This window comes from Antechinus flavipes, chromosome 5, assembly GCF_016432865.1.
Source record: "Antechinus flavipes isolate AdamAnt ecotype Samford, QLD, Australia chromosome 5, AdamAnt_v2, whole genome shotgun sequence".
NCBI classification, from domain to species: domain Eukaryota; kingdom Metazoa; phylum Chordata; class Mammalia; order Dasyuromorphia; family Dasyuridae; genus Antechinus; species Antechinus flavipes.
In genome coordinates, this window is record NC_067402.1 from 19,796,228 (window position 1) to 19,816,933 (window position 20,706).

Below are 20,706 nucleotides of genomic sequence, written 5' to 3' on the forward strand. Positions count from 1 at the left end.
CCTGACTGGGTTCCCTGCCTCCAAGTCCTCTTCCTGTGTGCGGGTCACAAGAAGGAGCCCACAGAATACTAACACCCCTACTAAGGGCCATTGCCATTCCTCTGCTTGCACTAATGACCCGAGGTCCCTTTTAGCCCCAGACATGGGGCTCCGCTTCTCCGGGCCTCAGTTTCCCCCTCGGTAAAGGCAGGGGGTCACACTAAAAGACCCGAGGTCCTTTCCTGCGCTATTTGCTCCAGGACTTGGTCCAGCGCCCCGCCCCGCCAGCCCAGCTGGAGCCTGACTCCGCCTCTCCTCCGCGCACGCGCGCAAAACTTAGAGTCGCTCTCGGCCGCGCGCCGCGAGCGGGATGACGCAGGGGCACGTGCGGGGCCGGGCCCCGGTGGCGCGCGTCCTTAAGGACTCGCGGCCGCGGGCGGCGGCGCCTCCTCAGTCGGCCTGTCAGCCTACTTGTATGGTGGCGTGCGGCCTCGGACGAGGCTGGGTTATTTGTTCGGGGGCGCCCGGAGCGCGGGCCAGGCTGGGGCGAGCGAAGGGAGGGCGGGGATGGCGGAGGAAGAGGCCGATTCTGTGGAGACCCCCGAGAGGTGAGCGGACGGGCCGGCTCGGACCGGGAGTCGGACGCCGGGAACTGTCCGGGCGGGGAAGGGAGGGAACGTTGAGGGCCGAGGGAGCGGGGCGAAGGTGACGATGAGATGCCGGGGCCTAGCGCGAGGGCTTGAGGGGGATGTGGGAATGGGTCGGACAGGTGTGGTGACCCCGCGAGGAGCCGGCGCCAGGCTGATAGTTGTGGGGCTGGAGCGCTGGGAGTGGGGCGGGGCTGGAACATCGGGAGCGGCCTGGGATTGGTTTGAGCCGGCGGGGGGGGGGGCGGAGGAGTGAGCGTGAGAACGTTGGGGGGGCGTTGTGTGTGACGGGCGGGGGGAGACTAGAACGTGGGGAGAGGGGGCTTGGGGCGGGGCTGGGACCTCGTGAGCTGGCGGGGATTGGCCCGAGCCGCGAAAGATTAGGAGGAGGGGCATTGAGGGAAGAGGGCGCGGCGGGAGGTTGGGAGCTGAGGGCGGAGCCAGAACTCGGGGGTGGTCGGGGATTGGCTCTAGCCGACCGGGTGGTCTTTGGGGGGCGTGGTTGCCCTAGCCGGTGACTTGGGCGTTTCCTGCGACTTGGTTCCCCGGCGTCAGCTTTTGCCCTCGGTGCGAAGCTTCGCTCCCGGATGGGTTCTCCCCCCTGGACGGGTAACCGGGCCGTTCCGTGGGCGTGGGGACCTTTGGGGCCTCCCGGGCGTGGCCGTTTGTCCGCATATTTGTCGGGCCTATTGTGACTGGCCGCTCGTTCCTTCCGGAAACTTGGCTTCTGAGCCTGGGAAGGTGTTCTCTGGCCATCCTTACGGGAAGGTCCACCCAAGCTGGAGATCCTGGCCAAAGGAACCCGCAGGCTCGCGGGGCAGGGGCTCCACTCCCCGCTCCCCTCTCCCCCCCGGACAGATTTCGTGGGCAGGTTTAATGTTTCAGGAAGAGCATCTCTTCATGCAAGTCACTTAACCTGAAGCTTGGTTTTCTCATCTGCAAAATGGGACTAAAACTTAGATCTCTCTATTTTCTAAGTTTCTGAGATTAGCCCGAAGTCTGGCTGCAAGACAATTTCTTGTGGATTTTTAAAGTGTCATCCTGTCCTTTTGAAGGAGTATAGGGATGATATTTTAAACATCTCATTTTAATTCATGAACCTATGAAAGGATTAGATTTTGTCCAAAAATATTCCAATCAACTGAGAACTAACTTAATTCCTAAAAATTGTATTTCCTGGAACTTCATTTCCCCCAGACACTGTAGAAAGGTGAACTTTTGAATGAGATTTAGGGCACATAGTATATAGACTTGAGTTTGGGGGAACTTTTGGCTTAAGTTTTGTGACCCAAAAACCCCCCCAAACTCCCAAATCATTTCTGTGGAGGTGAATGCCCACAAATCATCAGTTGGAGCTGTTGGTTTGTTTCTTGGGGTTCCAGATTCTTTTAGGTATATTTATTTTAGCACATTTTCTTGGTTTATTTTTAATAGCAACTTGGAGATAGTCTAGTATTAACATTTTTAATAGTCTAGATTAGAAATAAAGGACTAGAATTATTTAACCTGTCGTTTAAATGCAAGCTCTTTGATAGTTTTATCTTATTTCTCAACATTAATTGCATTTTTACAGGCATATATATGTATATGTGTGCATATGTATATTTCAAGTGTTTGTTTATTGAAGCTTTATGTGACTTCCTTCAAAGGCCTGCAGAGATCCCTTTGTAATTTTACAATTTACAATCACAATTGCTAAGATGATTTTGAGTGTTGTGAAGACGAGTATATTTAGAAAGGCACAGATATAGATATATCAATAAGTCTTAATAATAAAGCAGAAACTGGATGGCCGTTTGTCCCTTGTGTTGTAGGAATTTTTTCATGAATAGGTGGAATTAGACAATCATTGAGGTCATTTCCAACTCTGAAATTGTGATTCTATACTTCTACCTAATGTAGTTTTGTCTTGAAAATGAGATAGTTTATGAAAGCACTTTCTATTTACAAACCCATGAAGTGCAGTATGCAAGTCACTTGATTGTAATTGTTTGGAGTCTAGCTAACATTAAATCTCTCTTGTTAGTGTTGCTTCCCTTAAATTCTTGAAGGTTTTGCTAGAGAAGTGCATGTTTGTTCTTCGTAATATATTCCAACTGGGATTTGAGGTTGGTGATCGGCTGTGGCATTCTGAGAATTAGATCAACTAAATCTGGAGAGAATATCAGATTGTTTGAGTTGTTAGAGCTTTCAGCAACAGAGTCCATTTACAAGCCTACAGAGGTGTATGGGGATGGGGTATACCTCCAGGATTGTGAAATTCTAGATGCTTGAAATGTGCAAAGTGGAATCAGCTTCCGGGGAAAGACACAAAGACTAAGAAATTGTCCTTGCCCTCATGTAGCTACAGGCATGATCATTTTAACATTTTATCTTATTATTCCCATCTTATGTTATTGCATCCCATTCATTTTCAGAAGTTTTCCTTTTCTACCCAATGAATCTCTTGGAACAGAAATATTTAAAAAGAGGGGAAAAAGCCATTTCAGCAAAACAGATCATCATCATGACCTGTCTTATGATACATATACTATCTTATCCCATATCTGCCCCATATAGTTAGAGGGAAGTACATTTCTTCAAACTCTCATAATTATCTCATGTTCTTTATTTCCCTCTTTAAATTTTGCATTCTTGTAATGGGGTGCATTGTTTTCTTAGTCCTATTTTAATTCACTCTGTATCATCTTAGGTAAGATTTCCCATGATTCACCGAACATTCCTTGTTTCTTACAGGTATTACAGGAATCACTTCTCTTATGCTCATGTGCCAACATTTGTTTAGTCATTCCCCAATCAATAGTCATCTACTTTTCTTGACAATTTCTTGCTACAAAAATGTTCTGCTATGAATACTTTGCTGTATAAGGGATCTTTCTCTCTTTAACTATCTTGAAGTATTTGCCTCTCCCTCTCATCCCCCAATAACTACTATGCTTTCCAACTGAGGTTTTCTACCAGTAGTGCTTGACTCCTTGACTTCTTCAACCCCTCTAGCATTAACTGTTTCCATCTTTTGTCTTCAGATGATTTGCTGGGTATGAAGTGATAACAGAATGGTTTCATTTTGCACTTTTGCACTTAGTGACTTGGAAACTAGATTAATTTAAAAATTTTAAAATACTTTTTCTTTCATAATTTTTCTATCTCATTCATAGGCTTGTTGTGAAGAAAAGTGCTAAGTAAACTTCAAAGTGCTATATAAATCTCATTTCTAAGCAGGTATGGAAAATAGACCATATTTGCACAGCATGTGATTTTTATATTTCTGTCATAGCCAAGTGACCACTTATTTATGTTTGAAGTGAAAAGTAGTCTCTCTTATAGAAAAAAAGGTAAAGCTTCTTTAGGAATGGCTCTCTACTCACCAAGCCATTAGGAAGAATGTAGAATTTCTTTTAAAAAATAAAAACGTTCAATGTGAAAAACAAGAAGAAAAAGGTTCTGGAGAGACATAGAATATTCTTGTCTTATTTGAGGAAATTGGGGAATAGAAGAAAGTGACAGAGGAGAAAGGAAAGAAGGAAAAACAAGTAAACACTTAGAAATAAGAAATAAAAGATTCTTACAGAAGAAAAATGATATTAGGCCTCGAAAGGGAAGGTACTACAGTGATCCACTAGGGCTGCGGGGCCTTTTGATCATCAAGAGTCAGCATGAAAGGAGCCCCTTGCTCCAGGAAAAAAAAAAAAGATAAAAGCTCTTTTCTCCCTTGATAACCATAATAAAGATCAGGGACATGTTTAGGATGTGATGGGAGAATCTCCCAAGACTTGTCAAACCAGGTGATTCTTTCGTCCTGGTGACTCACTTGGGCATAAGTGATGCTGCTTAAAGGAATCTAGACAACATTGTAGAGTCATGAGGAAGAAACTGAAGAACTTAGAGGAGTTCGTGGTGTTTTCGTCTTGGTAGCCTAGTACTTTTAGCATTCAGCAAGCATTTATTGATAGCCTACTCTCTCCGAGGACTTAGAAAGATGGGAAGACAAAAATGCAACCATTTGTATCTTCAAAGATCCAGCTCGATCAAAGGCAAGAGCTTCAGAAGACAAAAATAGCTTTATGAAGTAACTGTTTCAGAAGGTGAGATCTGAGAAATGGGATTTGAATTTCTGGACCGTGGCCTAAAGTATAAGGATGCTGTGCTCCCGGCCAGAGACAGCATGTACCTAGTAATGGCTGCTGAGAATGTCTGTCTGGATTCTTGCAAATATAGTCAAGGGGTTGTAAATTGAAAAGGAAGGGGAAAGAGGAAAATGATATAGCTACCAAACTAGATGTCATCAAGAGGAGCTACAAGGTAGAGGGAATCATAACCAGAGACATCTATTAATTCTGAGAGAATACACTCTCTCAGAGCAAACATGGCTTCATCTGCACACAAATGCACAAGTAGGATAAACTCAAGATGCTGAGATTTGTTGGAAGGTGACATAATTAGAGTATGACTAAAAGAGAAAAGAATAAGTAGAGGGTGCAGTGGGTATAGATTCTTGAGATCTAAGGATCTATATATAAGTAGGAACTCTAAGGGGAAAAATCAACATTCTAATTAAATCCTACAGACTCCCTGGAGAGAAGAACTTGGGAATATTGGAAATAGATCCCATTTAGTCGGGACATAGTAGGGATGAGGGACTTCATTTGTCTGGTTGTCTGCTGGAGGATGTACTCTACATTTAGATTGGGGTTTTTTTTTTTAATCTTATTTATTTGTGCGTAGGGTGAAATGACTTAACCCCAGAGTCACACAACTAGTAGAGGTCTGAAATGGATTTGAATTCAAGTCCCCCCTGATGGCTGACATTTTTTCCTCCATGCCACCTGGATGCCCTCCAAGTTTATATTGGCAAGGAAATGTACAGAGAAGAAACAGAGGGTTCACTGCTCTCCCCATCCAGGCTGGCCTCCGACACATGCCGCAGCTTCTCTCTGGCCTCCTGACTGGTGCCCAGAACTGAGCCCAGCCCTTGAGGTCCCAGACCCATAGTACATCATGGGATTTTCACCTTGCTATTTCTGTAAGCTGTGGTTCCAATGGAGACTTTGACTTCATTAGCTTTTTTTGGCTACTCCATCATGTTACTGACAGTCTGAGCTTGCAGGCCCCTTCTTAAAACTCTACTACCTTTAAAACCTCACTTATACTATAGTAAAATTAGGGTTTTTATACTCAGATGCAAGACTTGCCATTTATCCCTTTTGAATTTCATCTTGTTAAAGGGAAGAAGGTCCTTTTGGATTCTGACTGTGTTATCGAGAGTAACATCGGTAGATCTGCTGAGCTTGCTGCCCATCCATTCTGTCATCTTTAGGTGGCCCCTGGAATAAAGCACTGGGTCTGTAGTCGTGGAGATCTAAAACACTAGCTGTGGGGCCCTAGGCAGGTCACTGCAGGAAACCTTGGGCAAGTCACTGCAGGAATCCTGGCAAGTCACTGCAGGGAACTGTGGGCAAGTCACCGAAGGAAACCATGGGCAAGTCACCGAAGGAAACTGGGCAAGTCACTGAAGAAAACCTGAGCAGGTCACCGAAGGAAACTGGGCAGGTCACTGAAGAAAACCATGAGCAAGTCACTGAAGGAAACCGTGGGCAAGTCACTGAAGGAAACTGTGGGCAAGTCACTGAAGGAAACTGGGCAGGTCACTGAAGAAAACTGGGCAAGTCACTGAAGGAAACTGGGCAGGTCACTGAAGATAACCTGGGCAGGTCACCGAAGAAAACTGTGGGCAAATCACCAAAGGAAACCTTGGGCAGGCCACCAAAGGAAACTGTGGGCAAATCACCGAAGGAAACTGTAGGCAAGTCACTGTAGGAAACCTGGGCAAATTACTGCAGGAAACCTGGCAAGTTACTGAAGGAAACCGTGGACCAGTCACTGGAGGAAACCATGGGCAAATCACCGAAGGAAATCTGGGCGGGTCACTGAAGGAAATGGCAAACTGCTCCAGTGCCTGTGCCAAGAACTAAGGACAACGGATCAGGGCTCGAAGCCGGAGATCAGGAGGTCCTGAGCTCGAACCTAGCCTCTGACTCTTGTTGACTGGGTGAGCCTGGGCAGGTCACTTAACCTGTGGCCCATCCTGAAGAGAAAGATTATCCTACCTTATGAGGTCATAAAGCACATTAACCCATGTCTGGCACATAGTAGGCACCTTTCCCATCGTTCTAAAATTTCCCTTCCCAGTCTGTGCCTCTGGACTCTATAATTTCTCTCTTCACCTTTCCCCTTGGGTTCCTTCAAAACTCATTTCAGAGCTTCTCTTTAGCAGGAGATTCTATTATTTCCCTCCACCTGTAATCTTGAATGATATCCTCTATGATCTAGTTATTTACAAATTTTCTCTCCCATTAAACTGAGTTTCTTGAGGATGGGGTGATGTTTTTGCCTTTCTTTGTATCTTCAGCACTAAATACAGTAATTGGGAGATAGGGAATGATTGTTGACTGAATTGACCATTGCACCTGTCTTTTACAATTTTAATTGATCTCAAAGTAGTGTAGATCAGATTTCATTAGGTCATGAAAAGCCCTATGTAAATGAAAGGATCACCAACTTTTAGTTTGCCTTCTTATTTGGAACAGTCTTTGGTAGAAAGAATTTCAGTACAACTAAATTTCAGTGGAATATGAATTCATCAAGTTAGGCTTTGATCTGCATAACTTGGGAAAATTGTTTTGGAATGATTTTTGAAGGCTGTATCTTTGTAGCGTTTTGCCACAATTGTTTTGTTGGCTCCCGAGTATGAATAAAAATAATTTAAAATCCCCCAAAACACATTTATTAAGCTTTTACTTTGTGCCAGGCACAGAGCTAAGGAAGGAAGTGGTGAAATTCAGATACCAGCCCTTGCTCTCAAAGAGAAATGTAAATATAAAGGAGGGAGAGAGATGTGTTTTACACAGAGAGGTCACTGGGATAGTGAATGGAGTCATAGGGCAAATTGTGTCAACACCATTTCCAGGAATGGTCATGGAGATTTGATTTTTCCTCTAAAAGAGAAGGTGGAAAACAGGTGGCTACATATAATGACTGATCCTTAGTCAGGAGAGTTCCCTTCCAGAGAGAAAGGGCCTAAAAAATGGGTTCAAGATAGAAAAAGGAAGTTATGGGATGGCAGAAAAATATTAGTCGTTGCAGATTCTTTGTAGCAGAGAAAGAGCTACCAAGTTCAATGAGCTAACGAGTTAAGAATTGCTGCTCTTTTAAAACATGGAATTGGTCCTGCATCCAGTTTTTGGTTCAGTTTTATTTTCTGGTTCTCTGACTCATTACTATTGTTAGCAAGAAGCCTTCCTTCTGAATTTTAATGAATGATTACTTATGATAGATGCTTAGCATATGAGACTTGAGCTTTTGGCCTGTTATGTTTTTGTCCTGTTACCAACCCATAGAGAGGAAACTTTTTTCCAAAACTAGCCCATAGAAATGTCATTGGCTCGTTAAGCAACTTAATCCTAAAAAATGTACATGTAATCATTATGTGTGGTTGGGTAACACACTCTTTTAAGTGTCTAGTTCCAGAATGGTTATCAGTGATGTGAGCAAAACCGAGCAATGAAGGGGGGGAAATAGTTCAAACAGAACTCCCTAAAACAGATTTCATGTTCATACTGTAGCATTCTAGCTTGAGATGTTTTCATTGGCAACCAATTTCTATATTGGTTCTATAAACCAAAGCTTTTTTTCCCCCTCTGATTGGGGTTAAGTGACTTGCCCAGAGTCACACAGCTAGGACGTGTTAAGTGTCTGAGGTCAGATTTGGACGCAGATCCTTCTGACTTCAGGGCCAGTACTCTATCCACTGGGCCACCTAGCTGCCCCAAACCAAAGTTTTTTAAACAGTGTGTCATGATACCCCATATGAGGTCGAGTACTTGAATGTGGAGGTCATGAATAATTTGGCAGCAGTAAAAAGTTTCAAGTATTCTGCCAAGATTTAATTCTTTATCTAAAAATAAACAAGCATATCCATCTCATTAGCATGCAAATTTGCCTTCATCTTGAATGGTAAAATTACCTGTATACCAGAGAATTGTTTCAAATAGAATTCTTAATTATTACCAGTAAATGGTTTCTATACTTTTTTGGTTGTTGTTAAGTCAGTTGGGGTTAAATGACTTGCTCAGGATCACACAGCTGTCTGAGACCGGATTTGAACTCGGGTCCTCTTTCAGGGCTGGTACTCTATCCCCTGCACCATCTAACTGCCCCTTGTATGTCTTTATAATATACTTACGTACCTGGTGTCATGTAAAAATTTCTGAGGCCAAAAAGCACTGCCAGTGGTAAGGGTGTTAAGAAGAAGCCTTGATGAGGGGTACGAATGTAAACTCCAAACTTGTGAGTACCCTTGTCTGAAGGAGAATCCATAACCCATTCACTTTAATGGACAAGATCTTAAAAAATTAAGTGAAATCACCTACATAAAGTTCACCGCAGATCTTAAAAGGATCACATGTAAATGTCAACCATGTCATTGCAAGCCCGGCCTTGGAGACAAGAAGGCTCGGGTACTGTCTCTTTCTCAGCCCTGAGCTGTATAATCACGGGCCAAGGCGTTTTATCTTGCAGTGTCCAGGGCAGTCCTGTGCCTGTAGATTGCAGATCCATTGCCAAAGTTTTGGCAGAGAAAGGAGTTTGCAGACTGAAAGTTTCCTGTGTGGCTAAACCCCAAGATCCCCTGCCCACGCAGTCAAAGGGAAATGCACTTGGGGCTGGCCTTTTCCTTTTTGCCTAGGATAAAATAGACTTAAGCAATTAGTAAGACTGTCTTCAAGAAGCATGTTCCACTGAAGGAGGGCTATCCCATGTACACATTTAAGTATAATCAAAGGTAGGGAGTGATGGGGACAAAGGAAAAACTGAGGCAGAGTTCTTTAGAGATATTTGAGGAGGGTGCTATTACTGTCGACTGGGGAGATGTAGGAAACTTTAATGAGGAAGAAAGAGAAGGGAGCTCCTTAGTTGAGCCTTGAAAGGAAAAGCATTCGGAAAATCAGAGAGCAGAAGGGAATTCTTCCCAGGCACAAACATTTAAGCAGAGAATGACAAGTCCAGTTAAACCTTGGCCCCCAAGTGAACGTGAGCAGGTTCTGTCTGACATTTATATCCCTAGTGATTAGCATAGGACTTTGTACACAATAAATGCTTAATAAATGGTTCATTCACTAGAGTGTTACAGGTTTTCAAAGAAATCTGTCTTTACTATAGGGAAAAAAAATCAGATCTTTTTGTGAAAGACACTGACAGCTCCAACTACCTCTGGTACTTTAGGTAAAAAAAAGAATCCTGTTTATAGTTTTTGTGGCTATTTGAGATCTGCTTGGTCATCTACAAAGCAGATAAAGAACTTTTAATGGCCAGAGGATATCTAGTCTGAGTATGTACTGGACAGATGTTCCACGTGTACAGGGAGAAATGAGTAGGCAAGAGAATTGGATTGGGCCAGATTTGGGGAAATTGAACTTATTCCTTTTCTTGCATACTTTCAAACTTGCTCCTTTCTGGCTTCTGACCTTTCTCCAAAGTGATCAGACATCAGGTCATTGCTAAACCTAATGCCCATTCTTCATGTCTCATCCTTTTTATAAAAATGAGCTTTTTACTTTCAAAATATATGCAGAGATCATTTTCAACATTCACCCCTGCAAAACCTTGTGTTCCAAATTTTCCTCCCTCCTTTTCCCCTCCCCTCCTTTAGACAGCAAGAAATCCAATATAGGTTAAACATGTGTAATTCTTCTGCCCAGATTTCCAACTTAGGCTGTGCATTCCCCATCCTTTTTGAATTCTTTGGAACTTTTAATACTATTGATCACCTTCTGAATTTCCTCTCCTCCCTACTTTTCATCCTTGTTCTCCCTTGCTGGAGTTTTGTGGTTGTTCCTCCTCTCCCGCCTCTCCCTTTTCATCCAAGTTGTGCCCATTAACAAGCCCTGTTTGAGTTCCTTCTCTCTTCCTCTCTAGACTGAGTCCTCTGGCAATATTTTAAGCTCCTATGGGCTTAGTTATCTTTTTGTAGGTGATCCCGGGCTGTGGCTGCTGAGCCTTCTATAGCTTCTTGGTGAGAGTTGGGGGGATCAGGTGGATGCTGAAGGGGAAGGAGCTGCTTTCCTACTACTGGGGCTTGTTTTTCCTGACTTCCCCCCGAGGCTGCCACCATTCTCCTAGCTGCCAGGCTCCCAGCTTCAATGCCATCCTCAGTGCCCCCTAGAACTCAGGGTACCTGTTGTCATCAGGCGTCCCGTCGCCCGTGGTAGCAGATCTCCTCCAGTAGAAGCTCCTCCACGGGGCAGGCTAGCCCATGGCGTCCTTCATGGGCTTGTTGTCCATCCCGGCTGCCTCCTACCTTCCGCTCTCTGTTCTAGTTCCATTGGCTACCTTGTAGTTCTTGAAGGATGACAAACTCCAACTCTGTTCTCTGGGCCGCTTCGCTGGCAGCGCCATGCCAGCCGTCACCCCACCTTTCTGTTCCTCTTTCCCTGAGATTACTTTCCAGGCTGCTCTCTGTGTCTTGTACACACTTAGTAATGTACATGTTTTCTCCCACAGCAACCATAAGTTTTTTGGGGGCAGAGACAGCGTTTTTTCCCCTTTTTTGTATCCCCCAACATCTGCCACAGTGACTGACAGATAAGTGATTGATAAATTCTAGCTGACTGATTGACTGACTGCTACTCACTGCCGTGAAAACCCACCTTTTAAAGCTTTATGTTCCTGCTGGTGGTGATAAATGTAAATTGTGGAGTAGCTTAGTCTTGAGACCCAAGTGTAAATAACTGTTCTGAAAGGCTGTAGAAAGACTTGCAGTGAGTATTAGCAGCATTATACCAAAGATAGTGGTCATTCAGAATAAAATCAATATACTAAAAGTTTCAGAAAATAATTAGAAATATGTTCTTTAAGAGCTTTTTGTGAAAATAAGCCAGCCTGCTGAGTGAACATTTTGAAATCTTTGAATCTTTCATAATATCTATGGATTATGTAATTCAGATTTAGTAACACTCTAGCTTTTTGAATAGTTTTACTGAACAAAACAAAGAAATTACTAGGGAAGAGATATTAATATTAAATTACTTAAAAATTATATTTAGTAGCAATTTCTTTTGTAGGAGAACTTTTTTCCCCCTAGAAGAAACATTTTTCAGCATAGTCACTTGAATGTAAATAATTGCTTGTATATACTGTTTTACTATTATGTGAATACAGAATCCTTCCATCTAATTATACCTCTTTCAGTGACCATAAAAATATTCATTAGTCTTTAAAAATCCTCGTTACTATGGACTTGGACATTGTTCACTGTCCAGTTGGTGAGGCCGAACCTATGGCCCGTGTAAAATGTAATTTTCCCATGAGTGTTTGCTTGTTGGAGATTGTGTACTCTTGATTAATGCTCTTTCTCTTGCAGGTATTACCTCTTTCTTTTGTGGATGGACAGACCCAGAGACAGAGTTGTGAATGAGAATGCTTTAAGTATTTCTAGCTGTCTGTCTAAATATAACAGAATCAATTTTACTTCCAAATCAATAACATGTGGACCCTACATCTTCTGCATAATACTTGAATGGTAGGCTTAGAGGAACTCTTCAGAGATCTTTCTTAATACATTCTTGAAGTCATAGTTTCCTTCAAATGAGATTTATTTGTTTTTGTGGATTTTGTGTTCTCAAAAGAATTACAGGATCTGTATTAGGTTTGTCTCACATCTGGATCTTGAATGATTTTTTTCACTCAGCTACTTACATGGAAAATACAGGGAAGGAAATCAGTACTAGTGGTTAAGACAGATTGAAAAATGGAGGCAAAATTGGTGGGAAAAGATTTGCTGGGAAAAGAAGTTGAGGAAGCAGCAGAGATAGAAAGGAGGAGGACCTTATGGAAAACAAGGCCCTAAAAGGAGTACCAGCAGAGGGTCAGCCATCCAAGTGGTTTATGATCTAGAAGCTAAATACTTCAAAACAAAACAAAACAAAATTTAAAATCTGAAGGTTTGGGGAAAGAAAGTAGAAAATTCAGTATTTGATTAGTTTTTATTAAAAAGAGATTTGTGTTTGACTATAAATGCAATTTCTTTATAATGCTTATTAATGGCTAGTATCTAATTTTTCTTTAGTATTTGTTTTAATAAAATGTTAGTCTGGAAAATGCAAAAATACTTTTTAAGTTGCCATTCATGACACAGCAAAATATTTTGGAGATGATAATGTTTTTACTCTTCTAAAATATTAATCTCTTTTGTGCTCAGAGCATCCATGTGACTGGATAGGTAAATCTTTCCTATTTTAGAGAGCAATGTTGAAAAAAAGGTTACTTTAATGGTTTTAGACTGGAACAAAGATTGTACTGGGCTTTTCTTTGCAGTAATTTCTTGGTTGCAGATCAGTGGAGCAACAATAAATTACATTTTATTCTTTCACTTTAATTTTGATCTGTACTGACCTCTGGTACTCCTTGGCAAAGAAGTTTGCTATGATTTGAAGCTTATTTGCTAAAGAAAGCAGTTGAGATGGAATTGTAAATACCTTCTTCTTGGTAGAACTCCATGTTTATATGGTTTAACATGAGAAGTGGTCTCATGTGCTTCTGGACAAGGGCACAAAGAACATTTGTACTCAGAAAATAACTAGAGCATATTCTTAAGAGCAGGAAAAAAAGAGGTGAAACTTATTCACTTGATTGTTTTCAGAGTAAGTGCTTTTTTCAACTAAGTAGAAAGAAGAATTTTTAACAAATTAGTTAAGGCCTGAATCAGACTCCTTGCCCATCTCCACAACCTACTTGTCTCCACATAGATTTTGTTTTTCATCTGTTGTTTATTTTTAAATAGAAAGGTTTACGGAATTTCTTAACTTTTACCTTGAGTGCAGATTTGAACTTTGGATGTGTTCATTGGTCATTTGTCCTAGTAAGGGTAATGGCACCTTGGGTTAATCTAGACCTTCGGGTTGGCCCAGGGTGTGTAATTGTCAGGGGAAGAATTAGATGGAGTTCAGGTCTCTGTCTCCAAAGCTCTTCCTATTACATCATGGCTTCTGGTACTATAGAAATGCTAGCCATTATTAGCATTCATAATTATTATTTCCACAGCAGGCTTTCTCTCCCCTGCTGAGCACCTGCTTGACCACCAGGCTGTCCTCTCATTGCTTGACTCTCTAGTTTTGTTTTTTTCCCCTTTACTGATGTGGCTCTGATAAGTAAAAATAATTAAGTAATTTTGCACATTGAAGGATTGTTTTTCCAGAGCAGAGGAAGGCTCTTTTTTCACTGTCTCCTTTTGGCCATCTTTAGTGAAGAAGCAGGGCAAACTAGAAAGAGACTGGGTCTAAGAGCAATAAGTTTGGTTCTGCATCCCGAGTGCTTGTTTAGTGGCCGTGGGACCTTTGACATCATCCTATAATATGAGGGATGGGGGTGGGTACAGTCACTCCACAGACTCCTTTCCCGGGGCTTTGTAAGTGCCTTTGTCCTCCTTTACATTGTCATTACATGGAGCCAGAGCTAGGTGTGATGGTGTTGGTCATATGCAACCATATGTGCTGTGTAGAGGTCTAGCTCTGTGACCTGACTGGCAAACGGGACAGTTTCCAAGGAGGACACCTTCTCCACCAGCACAGAACTGGACACCCCCCTTTGCCCAGAGGACTGAGATGTCCGGTCACTTGCCTAAAGTAGCTGTCCTGGAAACTGGGCCTTCCCGGATCCAAGGCCAGCCTTCTCCCCTAGGGATCAGGCTGGCTTCTTCACCACCTTTGGAGCTACTTCCTTCTAACTTGTAACCTACATCTGTGTTCTGTTTTCAGGTCCGGATGGCTGACAGGGTGGCTCCCCACTTGGTGTCCTACATCTTTGTCTTTGCTGAAAGCAGCTGAGGAAAAGATCTTGAAGTGTGAGTTTTTCGGCCCTCTTGGGACACATACCTAAAGGATTTTAGTAGTGGGATAGCCGGAAGGAGTACGATGCTCTCCACAGCAGTGAGATTTTGAATAAATTCTTGACCTTGGCAAACATTCTCCTTACTCTCAAAGAACTCCTGGTCTAATGATGGAAAATAGAGATCAACATGGGAGACTGTAATTAGCAATATGAGGTCTGAAGGGACACTTAGTCAAACAGAGGAGAATCCTTTCTGTACCCGGGGCTGGCGGGCCCCAGAAGGGCCCTGGGGGTGGCGGGAGTTTTGCTGAGCCCTCCCACGCATGTCCTGTGAGGCAGCTATACTCAAGGAAGGGGCTGTTTTGGTGGCCGTGCTGGGAAGCACTTTCTGGTTATCCGTTCACAGGGTTAATTCGTGCCTCTCTCTTCCAACACTTGCTCAGTGATCCTGATTTGCTTTCAGGGGTGAAGTTGACGTGATTCCTCAAGTGCAGCAACATGTGTAATCCCCTCTCGCTTTGTAGACTGTCTTTGTGTTCTTGCAGATGTTCATTGTTTGTCACTAGTATTCTGGTGATAAAACTCTCCTGATTTAGCTGGGCTTGTCCCCCTTGACAGACGTAGTCAGGTGCGGGCCATCTTTGGAGCTCTCTGATTGCCAGGACACCTGAGGGAGTTCTAGTCTTCTGGCATGGCCTTGGAGAGTTCAGGGCCACTGCCCCCCCAATAACGAGGCATCAGAGAGGGAGTCTGGTAAAGAATCAGATTACAAAGTATACAAATAAATGCTATATCTCATATGTTGAATGGTTTTGTTGCAAATGCTACTGCTTAATCTCAACTTGCTTGTTTGACATCCAAGGTGGTTTGAGAGAGGCTCAAATTGCTTTAGCCCTAGACTTGAAAATGTGGGCTCACCTGCTCTGTTCAATGTCCTTCCTTTAAAGATTTCAAGAGAGATCATTCTCACTGGGGTGAAAGGGGGTGCTCAGATGGTGTCAACCAGTGAGAGAGTCTTAATCCCAGCAGATCAGCAACTGGGACCCCTGGCCCTGGCTCAGTAGTGGAGCAGAGCAGTGGGGCAGCCTCCAGTCCCAGCTTGGAAGGCAAACTGCCAACTAGGGAAACCAGGCTATTTTCTGGAGAGAGCAGATAGGGCTACCACCAGCTGTGAGCAAGACACCAAACATAAGAGGCCCCTTGGGACAGCGGCCCCTATGCCCCAGGAGCAGAGCAAGACCATAAAAAGCACAGAAAGGAGGAGAAAGAGAAGGAAAGAAAATAAACAAGAAACAGAAAAGAACCTTGACCATAGAAAGTGGTGACAGGGAAGACCAGAACACCAAAATGTCCACAGGGGAAATCTCAAAAGGTGATATTAAGTGGTCTCAAGCCCAGAGAGGCTTCTTGGAAGATTTTAAAAGGCAAAGAAGAGAGGTAAAAGCAAAAATGAGAAGAGAAACGAGAAAGTCAGCAGCTTGGAAAGGGAAAGGAAAAAAATTGACTGAAGAAAACAAATGTCCTTCCTTTAATCCAGTACAATTGTGTGGGTTTCTGAATAGAAGTTTACTTTGATTTGTATAGTAAAATGGGACATAGCACCTTATTTAAGAAGAGGTTGAGAGCCTGGGCCAGCCATCTTCCCTGTTCTCTTGCTTCCCTTCTTCCTTTTCTCCCATCCCTTTCGCTACCAGGAGAGACACACAATGTACAGTGGGGGATCTCCTGATACAGAGTGGGCCCTGTGAGTTTCCTGCTCTGTGTTGAGTTAGTTTTAACTCCTATTCCCAGTGGCCTTCCTTTAAGGACAAAAAGTTGGGTGGGGGGAAGGATGGTGAATATGCTGTAGTCTCAGAGGGGCAGTAGTTGTCCTTTCCCTTGGGTTTGCCACCTCCCGAAGGCTTGATGCTTGCAGTGCTGCTCACTCCCAGCTCCTTGGGTATCTTTTTTTTTTTTAAAGCCCGTCTTCAGGGAGTGTCACCTAGGCTTTTTTAGATTATAGGATTCTTTAATGGAAGACTGAAACCGCTTAGGTGCCCTCCAGTCCTTTGTTTTATTTTATGCCTCCCACCTTCGGATTTTCTTGGAGTTTGTGTGAAACTTCTGTGGTTCCTGTTGCCACCATTGTTTTTTCCCTGGTGTGTATCCCCCTTGAGGGTCTGATAGGTGGGGCACACCTGAAGATTCTCTGCCCTCCCACTTAGGATGTTGGTAACTCCTCTTATAATTTTCAATTTGTGAGATATATGTACAGATTCAGAATCATAGGATTTTAGAACCCAAAGGGGCCTTAAAGCTCTGCTAGTCTGTACGTCCCTGCCATTTTATAGATGAGATTGTAATTTACCCGAAGGATGCATATAGCAAGTTAGTAGCTGAGCTGAAAGCTGGACTCCAGGTGTGTGTATGGTTACCATTGCTCTTTATCCTTGAGTTCTAAATTTGATCTCTACTTTTAAAATACGTAAACTCCTTAGTTAGATTTTAGCAAGTCTTTTTCATTTTCTGTTCTCCCTCCATCTTCTTATGAAGATTCTCCTGTCTTTAAAACACAAAACAAAACAAAACAGTCTGGTTTTATTTAAGGGCACACTGCCCAGCGCATAATAGCTACTTTTTAAATGCTTGTTGATTTTCTCTGAACCAAAGCATAACGAACATCATCTAAGTCTAGAGACTCAACCAGATTTTGTGGTCAAAACATAGCACCCCTAGGGATGAACAAGAGAACACGTAGACCCGTCTCATCTCATGTTTAGACTTTTTTCAGTTGTACCTTGTTGCAGCTACTAGCTCTTGTACAAGTTTATCTCTCTGTATGTGTATGCATATACATATATATATGTATGTATGAGAAAGAGAGAGTGAGAATGAGTGTGTGTATGTGTGTAAACCAGTAATCTGACAATGGGATGTGTATTTTTAGATGTTAATTAAGAGTATATTCTCTTCCCCAAAAATAGTGTGGTTAAATTAAGCAAAACTTCTTTTTTGTTTTCTGTTTTCTTCAGGTGTGCCCTGTCCATACAAAAAAGAATCTGTTTGTATATCCAATGGAAATAAAATATGGACGCTAAAATTTTCTCATGATATTGAATGTAAGACTCCACTTGTCCTCCTGCATGGCTTTGGAGGTGGTGTCGGACTCTGGGCACTCAACTTTGCAGACCTTTGTGCAAATAGACCCGTATATGCTTTGGACCTGCTGGGATTTGGGCGGAGTAGTAGACCCCAGTTTGGTGGTGATGCAGTAGAAGCCGAGGACCAGTTTGTGGAAACAATTGAAGAATGGAGATGTTCTCTAGGTTTGGACACAGTGATCTTGCTTGGACACAATCTAGGTGGATTCTTGGCTGCGGCATATTCACTGAAGTATCCATCAAGGTAAAGTGAGGTCAGCGGGAGCAAATGAAATTTTAATTATAGAATCATAAAGCTAGAAGAGAACCTGATACGCTTGTTTTTCAGACCTGATTTGTACTAGCAATGCAGGACTGCTTCAGTATTATGAAAATTATAAACATAATTGGTCATATTAGTAACAAAACCATCATCAGATCACAATGAAATGTGTGAGCCAAAGTAGCTGCTTATCATTAAAAAAAAAAATTCCCAGAGAAACACAGTGTGCATGTTACCCTTCTAGAGTCTTTCAAAAGGTTATAGTCGCTTCCAGTTGTCAACTCAGATTCCATATAGGAAGCTTGAAAAAAGGACTGTCGTTTTTCCAGAACAGGTTAGGACGTACGTGCCTGGGTTCTGAATGTATAAGCTAGAAGCCAGAGGAGTAATCGAGTTTAGATATATTATGTGGCATATCTTCTTGACTTTCAGTATATTCATCTTAGGTTTGTTGCATTTGCAGTTCTAGTTAATGCTATAATCAGTTGGACAGCATGTAACAACTTCAAAATATATTCAGTGTAGGAATTAGGAAAGGGCTTGCCCATTTATGAGAAATGTTTCTTGTAAACATCCTTGATTAGACATTTTAACATGAAAAATACTGATTTGGTGATAAATTTCCTTGTTCCTCATCCTTATTTAACTAGTCTCTTGAGTCATTTTATTATGTCATATTTATTTGTCAACATTTTAATGAAGAAGAAAAGAAGATTAATTTTAGATGTTGTTATCAACAATTGTGTAATAAAGCAAATTTGGGCTGAGCTTATAGATTATTTGTATCCCAATTGACTTGTTAGGACATTTTATGAATTGCAAATTTTAAACAATAAGGAGCATTCCGTTGATAAGTTAAATTAATGCTGAAGAGGTGGAGCTGGAATGTTTGCTATGTTTGTATTCATTGTTAAAATGGTTTCCAAAAAGATGGCCAGATTATACATAATCCATCTGGGCTATGGAAGGAAACATGGCGAATTGTGGACTTTTTTTGGGAGAAAGATTTCTGGATTCGCTGTCAGCTTGAAGGTGATTATAATTGAGATTGGGAGATAATTCGAAGGGGTAGAGAATGGGATATTCTTCTGGTTGAGTTCTCTCCGCCGGCTGAGGGATTAGGAAGCTGGACTGGGAGTGAGGGAAAGCTGATGTCAGCCCCTGCCCAGCTCTGGGCTAGTCACTGATCTGCTCCTCAGTCTCCTTTTTCTCCTCTGGTACAATGAAGGTGATAGGCTTAAGTCTGTACAGGGCTGCTGACCCATGCAAGACACTGGGCACACCTTACAAAGTGTGCAAGTCTTCACTGAAGGCTGCTCTCTCACTGTTCCGTCATTCTCTCCAGCAAATGTAAAAAGTGTTGGAAGGGATGATGTAGCTTCTGGGATCCATGAGTGAATTTGATAAGAATAGAATGTAAAGACAGGGGGGAAAAAACACCTTGACTTTTCAGAAAACACTATTTGTGTTTTCCCAAGAGAAATGGAACTTCTGACTTTGCATCTGGGCAGCTCTCATTTAAACTTTCTTGTTCCAGGCCTCTTTTGTTTGTGTTTTTCAGGTGGCCAGATGGTTCTTAGATTATCTCTTTTCTATTTCGAGGCTAGATGTTTTTGATAGTTACATTTTCTTCATTTTTCTCAGTCTTTTTGAATTTTGTTCTTATCTTTCTTGTGCCTCTTGGAATCTTTGATTCTGTTTGGTTTATTTAAACTTTTCAGGAGTTGGTTACTTGGGCAAGAAGACTTTTGTACCTCATTTCTCTTGTACTATTTTTCTCTAGTTTTCATTTTATTTATAATAACCTTTTCTCTTTAAAAAAAAAAAGCTTTTTTCCTGTTTCATCTTTTCCAATTTTTCTTTATTTGCCCGGGACTTCCCTAAACCCAATTGCATGAAACACTTTCTTTGCCTCCTTCCAGGAAGGAGAGCAATTAGGACTTTGAATATAAGTAAGTCATTTAGTCAGTGTAGAAATAATAAACATTGTACACTCTGAAGATACAAGTGGGCTGCGCAGTTCCCCTTGTCATGCTTGTTGAAAGTGAGATTTTGTATTTGACACTCAATCCCCAGGACAACCGTTGTCTTTCATTGCCCTCTCATCACTGAGAGCTCTGCCAGCCATCCTTGGCTTTCTTCCCCTCTTCTTCCTGACGTCACCTCTTCCTAACTCACCTAATAGACCTGTTCTTAGTAACCTAATTTCTTACCTTGGCTTAAAAACTTGATTTATCTTTGCTTACCAACTTAATTGAGCTCAGAGCCTTATGTTCCTCCTTGTTCTTTCACCTCAAGTCCTTTTTCATCAGTTATAGCACTTTTCTCTGCACAACTTCTCAGACTCTTCTCCTTTATAATCCCCAAACCCTTTAAATCCATTTTATAATTGCTTCTACTGCCACCACATTTAGAAAGTTGAAGGATCATGGACAAAGCTCATTCTCTCCAAATATATATATATATAATAATATAATTATATAAATTTTAAAGTATTAATGGTTTAAAAGTGAGTTGTGTTTAAATTCATCTTCTTGGACCATTTTGAGATTGTTCTCACCTTATATTATTAATTTTTTTTAATTTTAATATCTTTTTATTGATAGAACGCATGCCAGGGTAATTTTTTACAGCATTATCCCTTGCATTCATTTCTGTTGTGATTTTTCCCCTCCCTCCCTCCACCCCTTCCCCCAGATGGCAAGCAGTCCTTTACATGTTGAATAGGTTACAGTATATCCTGGATACAATATATTTGTGCAGAACCGGACAGTTTTCTTGTTGCACAGGGAGAATT

At 42.1% G+C, this 20,706-nt stretch overlaps 1 protein-coding gene across 1 annotated transcript in view; it reads left to right on the top strand.

Annotated features, from left to right (window-relative positions):
• Positions 1–388: 388 nt before the first annotated feature.
• Positions 389–20,706, top strand: part of ABHD5 (abhydrolase domain containing 5, lysophosphatidic acid acyltransferase) — a 29,168-nt gene continuing 8,850 nt past the window's right edge. Inside the window, exons 1-3 of the mRNA XM_052000349.1 lie at positions 389–587; positions 14,435–14,520; positions 17,519–17,891. Coding sequence (XP_051856309.1) covers positions 547–587; positions 14,435–14,520; positions 17,519–17,891 — 500 coding nt within the window. The 5' untranslated portion in view covers positions 389–546. The remainder of the gene's footprint in view (positions 588–14,434; positions 14,521–17,518; positions 17,892–20,706) is intronic.